Source organism: Eschrichtius robustus, chromosome 10 (assembly GCF_028021215.1).
Source record: "Eschrichtius robustus isolate mEscRob2 chromosome 10, mEscRob2.pri, whole genome shotgun sequence".
Classification (NCBI taxonomy): Eukaryota; Metazoa; Chordata; class Mammalia; order Artiodactyla; family Eschrichtiidae; genus Eschrichtius; species Eschrichtius robustus.
In genome coordinates this window covers 70,383,859-70,390,016 of record NC_090833.1, presented here as the reverse complement: position 1 = coordinate 70,390,016, position 6,158 = coordinate 70,383,859, and the positions used below count along the sequence as shown (strand labels likewise).

The 6,158-nt window shown below is 42.7% G+C and overlaps 1 protein-coding gene across 1 annotated transcript; it reads left to right on the top strand.

Annotated features, from left to right (window-relative positions):
• Positions 1 to 3,437: 3,437 nt before the first annotated feature.
• Positions 3,438 to 3,950, top strand: LOC137770480 (interferon alpha-13-like). Its single transcript, XM_068553188.1, has one exon. The coding sequence runs from the start codon at positions 3,438 to 3,440 to the stop codon at positions 3,948 to 3,950; it is 513 nt and encodes a 170-aa protein (XP_068409289.1).
• Positions 3,951 to 6,158: the final 2,208 nt, after the last annotated feature.

Below are 6,158 nucleotides of genomic sequence, written 5' to 3'. Positions count from 1 at the left end.
ATCCTGGGTGTCATCAGTGAGGAGGGTGGCAGGCCCCGGTGAGCCTGGTGATGCAGGTGTCTGGCTGTGGGAGCCTGTATCCAGCTGCTCTGAGTACCTGCCTGCAAATGAGATTCTTAAATAGGCCAGGATTGTCATTTCTCTACTTATCCCAGTATTGTTTCCACGTTTTTGCAATTTGTCTTCCATTTATGGGCAACATAGAATGTCACAACTTCAATTCTTCTTTTATTACACTGGAAATTAAACACACTCCTGGAACATGAAAGAGTATCAATCCAATAGGATGTATTCATCTAAATGAGACCCAAGGTTGAAATAAAAACCTGAGTCTCAATATATCTCTTTTTCAATTCTGATAAGAATACTTAGAGGTTTGACCCTGTACTCTATTTTGCCACTTCTTAAATTGCACCAAAATACAACTAGCCTCACCTCTCTGCATTTTCCTCTAAAGGGACTGATACGTTAGATTTAAATTCTTCCACATTTCTTTACAGGACCATAGCTCACATTTTCTGACAGTTTACAGATAATGGTGACCTAAAAATGAACAGCAAGGGTAAATTCACGCAGTTCTCTTCATTCTGTCACCAGAAATGTTCTGACTGCACATATATGTGACAAGGCGCTTGGCAATGTGGATTCCAGGAAAGTAAGGCAGGGATGGTGACTGCCCTCCAGGGAGCAGGGAGGACAGACTTCAGAGGCAGGATTAGGATGAAGGCAGCACCGCGTGCTCAGTGCAGCTGAGGGCCAGTGCTCAGAGCTGATGAAGAGGAGGGCCTGGGAGCAGCAGAAAGCTCCACTCTGACAAAAATCTGGGGCTCCTGAATTTAAATGACATCAGATTTTCATTTCCTCTTTTAAAAAATGGAGACAACTTTAGTTGTGGTCACACAAGACATTGCCTAGATCAAATAAAATAAAGTTTGCCAAGTATAGGCTGAGAATTTGAACAGAGTGAATGATAGCAGCCTTTTGTATTAATATAACAAATGGTAACCTGTATAGTCCACCCTCAGCCCAGCCAAGAGAAGCTCTGACTACAGGTTCCTTAACACTCAGGGGTCTGCATGTTGAGGCCCCCAAATGCAAACTCTAGGAGAGGGATTGCCTGTCGGCCTGCGAAGGAGTAGAGACCTAGTCTCTACCCTTAGAGCAGGGCCCGGTACATTAAGGAGAACTCCTACGGCATCTGAAGCTCTTTGCAGCATCTAAGAAAGTGTTTTGACCTCCTCCCCACAAAAAAGAAAAAAAAAAAAAAAAAAAAAAAGGCTACTTTGTGACTAGTATAAATGAGATAAATAGTCCTTTTCCTCACCTTATTTTGTTTCAGACCACCTCTGGTGTTAATTTTTAAGACACAGATTAAATTATACTTTAAAAACAAACACAGAACCTCAGAGAAAAAGAGATCAGATTTGTGGTTACCATAGCCAAGGGGGTGTGAGTTGAGAAAATCAGATGAAGGCAGTCAAAAGGGTTTTTTCTTCCTTAAAAAAAAGACATTAAAATAATGTTGTAGAGACCAGGAAAATGGTTAGAAATATATATATGGGGGAGAGAGTGATGAGAAGTAAAGCATTCCTAGATTTTCAGCCATGGAACAGTACAATACTCTAATTCAAAAGCTATTTCCTGGGTTACCATTAGGGCAATGTTAAGCTGGTATTTCTCTTAAGCACGAATGGTACGAAGGCACCAAATCTAAGTCATCAAGATAAAGGATGTTTTAATGCAGTATTTTAAAATGAAAATTAATACCAAAATATGCACGAGGAACAAAATATAAAAATTTTAAGTAAAGAAATGAAGTTGACCTCCATTTGCATGGCCCTGACAGTCTTACAAAGTAAGCCTTCATGATGTAAATGAAATTTGGGCAAATTCCACTTAGTGTATAAAATTCTTACTAAAGAAAAATGAAAAAGTCTGACCTGCTAAATGTCCTCAGTTGCTTGTACACACCAACCCTTCTTTCTAACCATATAGTCAAGGTGAGGTCCTGGGAAAGACATTTCAGGAACATGAGTTAAAAATCAGTTAAGACTATCACGGGGTCATTAGAAATTGTCAAACATGGTAATTCCCTCAATTAAAAACAAGTGAAAAAGTAATTTTGAAAATATTAATGAGTTGGCTTCCATTAAAGGTAGAAAAGTAAAACTGCATTAAATACTTGGGATTTCCCTGGTGGCACAGTGGTTAAGAATCTACCTGCCTACGCAGGGCACACGGGTTCGATCCCTGGTCTAGGAAGGTCCCACATGCCTTGGAGCAACTAAGTCCATGTGCTGCTGCTACTGAGTCTGTGCTCTGGAGCCCGCGAGCCGTAACTACTGAGCCTGCGCGCCCAGAGCCCGTGCTCCTCACCAAGAGAAGCCACCGCAATGAGAAGCCCGCGCACCGCAACAAAGACTGAACCCAGCCTAAAACAAATAAACCCAGCCTAAAATAAACAAATAATTAATTACATTAAATACTTTAGTATAAAGACAATAGTTTAAATAAAGTTTAATAAAATGCTCTATTTTAATATGAAAATATATTTTAATATTCTATGCTTAATATTGAAAACATTTTAACATAAATTTATTATAAAAATATGAAACATTTAAAGTATCTAATTTAAATATGATATGAATTAAGTTAAATATAAAATTAATTTTAAAGTATAACAAATAAAATGCTGTGAGTGTTTTAATAGTCCTACTTTTCAGATATTCAGTACTTTCTCCCTCACTTTAACGCTGTATCCTTGAAAGACACCATGAAGTCCCAGAGCATCTACAGGGGCGCTCAGCTCCCGCGTCCTCGGCCCCGGTGGTGGCCGCGCTCCGACTCACCCGCAGGGCGGCCCCAACATCGTCCTGGCCTCCCATCGCCGCCGCCGCGTTCCCTTTTCTCTGAGCCTTCGCTGCCTCGCGCCAGAAACGAGCCCGAATCTGTAAACTCGGCTCCCCTTTCTCTGAGGCTGGGAATCGCTCTGATTCCCCACCTCAGACCGCTCAGAAAAAGGCTTCTTTCCCCAAAATTGCCTCGCTCCGGTTTCTGTGAGAAAATAAAGCGCAAAACTCAGGGGAAGCCCCGAAAATGCAAGGTTCCGGTTCCCAACCAGACAAAAATGTCGCTGGCCAGGCCGCGACAAGGCTTCCTCTTCAACACTCGGCACCGAGTAAACCAAGGTGTTTCGCGCGCTATGCTGACTATTAAAGCAGCCTCAGAGACTACGTTTCGCCCTGTCTCTCGAACCGCAGGAAGACAGCCGCAGACTGCAAACTCAGGAGTCGGCGTTTCCCAAACAAACCCTGCGCCCTCTACCGGCCGCCTAGGGAAGGACGCTGTCCACCGTTCCAGGGAAGGAAGCTGCCCACTAATTGTTTGGCGGTGCCCGCGCGCTCCCTGGCGGCCATCTAGTGAATCACTCATTCTCAATGGCCCAGATCTATTTGCTAGTGGCAGGAGTGACGCTCTGCTCCATCCCTGCTTGCTCTCTTGGCTGGAACTTGCCTAGAAGCCATAGCCAGGAAAACAAGGAAGTCTTCCAACATTTGGAACAGATGCAAAGGATCCCCTCTCACTGGTGCCTAAAGGACAGAACCGACTTCAAATGTCCTTGGAAAAGAGAGAATATCACCCCAATCCAGATGACTCAAGGCACCTGTCACCACCATCTGATGCTCCAGCAGATCTTCAACCTCTTCGCCACGGAGGACAGCCGTGCTGCCTGGAACAACACCCTCCTCGATAAACTTCTCTCCAGCCTTCATCTGAGGCTGCACCGACTGGAGCAGCTGAAAAAAGACAATCTAGATTGTCGAGATTTGGGACTGGCTGCCCGGGAGTATTTCCACGGAATCCATGTCTACCTGAAGGCAAAGGAATACAGCCCCTGTGCCTGGGAGGTTGTCAGAGTGGAAATTGAAAGGTGCCTTTCCCTTATGTAAGAATCCTCAAAGAAATGTCAACAAATACAGAATATTTTTTATACTCGTGACACTTTTCATTCAATTACATTAGTGTTCAAGTCCAAAGCAACCTCGACTTGTGTTTCCTCACAGGCTGAAAAATGTCTGAAATGAAAATCATGATTTTAAAAAAGGTTTTGACAGAAGAACACAATCTCTTTTCTTTTTTAAATATTTATTTAATTAAATTAATTTATTTATTTATGGCTGTGTTGGGTCTTCGTTTCTGTGCGAGGGCTTTCTCTCTAGTTGTGGCAAGTGGGGGCCACTCTTCATCGCGGTGCGCGGGCCTCTCATTATCGCGGCCTCTCCCGCTGCGGAGCACAGGCTCCAGACGCGCAGGCTCAGCAATTGTGGCTCACGGGCCTAGTTGCTCCGCGGCATGTGGGATCTTCCCAGACCAGGGCTCGAACCCCTGTCACCTGCATTAGCAGGCAGATTCTCAACCACTGCGCCACCAGGGAAGCCCCAATCTCTTTTCTTGTATCAATAATTTAATAACGTAATTTAAAAGATCACTTTAAGTTTTGGGAGGGGTATTTGCTATTTCCAACATATGAAGTATAGAAAGGTTTTTTGGATAGTGCGGTGTTAAGAGATATTTGTCAGTTAACTTAATGCTGACTGCTGTAACAGGTAAAGAGAATGCTGTCAGGAATTTGATCATAATAGAGTCTTATCTTTCCCTGGTATAAGAACACAAGGCAGGCATTCCTGATCAGATGGATGTTCTAAGTTGCTCTCCAAAGAGTGGTTCGGGGACATGGGTACCCGCTGTTTTGTGGATTTTTCCATCATCAACAGATGACTCCAAATTTTTCTGCAGTACTTGAGTCTATTCCACTCAGTGGTAAAGGGAAAATAATCTGGTGCATCACATGGGAGGTTTTCAAGGGCCAGGACTATACAGGGCAAGAGCACTTCTGCTCACATTACATGGCCTGGATTTATCCTTGTGGAAATCTCACTGCAACGAAGTTGGGAAATTATTGGATGATTAATGGACGAGGAGACAAGTTCAGTGCATAAGACCACTTTTCATCTTTACACTATTTGTCCTAATGAAGTTCTGGGTGTGGGTGGAGAGGAACAACTAATGTTCTTGCTTGCACACACTTCGTTAAAAAACAATCTGACCCACAGAGAAAGAGAAATATCGTTTATATGTGGAATCTAAAAAAAATGATACAAATGAACTTATTTACAAAACAGAAACGGACTCACAGACTAACAGAACAAACTTATGGTTACCGGGGAGAAGGGTGTGTGGGAGGGATAGTTGGGGAGTTTGGGATTGACATAAACACACTGCTATATTTGGGATGGATGGCCAACAGGGACCTACTGTGTAGCACAGGGAACGCTGCTCAGTATTATGTGGCAACCTAGATGGGAGGGGAGTTTCAGAAACAATGGATGCATGTATGCGTGTGGCTGAATCACTCTGCTGTACACCTGAGGCTAGCACAGCATTGTTAATCAGATATACTCCAGTATGAAATAAAAAGTCAAAAAAACTCTCATCCTCTAGTTCTGCCTTAAAAGAAAGAAAACAGTCAAGTTTGGATGTTTATTCTCAGACTCAGTGGTATTATGATTTCATGTATTTTTATTGTTCATTTGCTGAAATAAAGAAAACTAAAAAACAACACACCCACAATCAGACCCAAATTCTTATTCCACAAGTTCAGCTTGGGGAAGATGACACGGATGTCACTCAGAGTTCACAGCACCATAGACTGTTTGAAAGAAGCATTCAAGTTGATGCCCAAAGGCATAGCCTACGAGGAAAATATCCACGAATGTAGACACAAGTTGTTTCCTTATTGCCTGAGGTAGACGAGAAAAGTATGATCAGGCAGCTCCTTGCAAGTACTTGAGGATGACTGAAGAAAAAGGGGAGAGCGACTCTCCCGTTTGCGTCCAGGCCCGTGATTCTCATCCTGCTCTTCTAAGTATTGAAAATGCAAACTTGAAGAAGAAAATATTCCTGCAAATGATCTTTAAAAAAATATCTCACACAATATTCCATTATCACTTCCCTTGTAGAACCATGAAGAATTTACAAAGTCTCTGTAGATTATCGTCCTCTCATATCATATCTATCTAATATATGTTGGTATTGTTCCTTCTCCTATTACTATTATCATTGGTCCCTTCATGAGTATGGATTGAGCTCTGGAAATG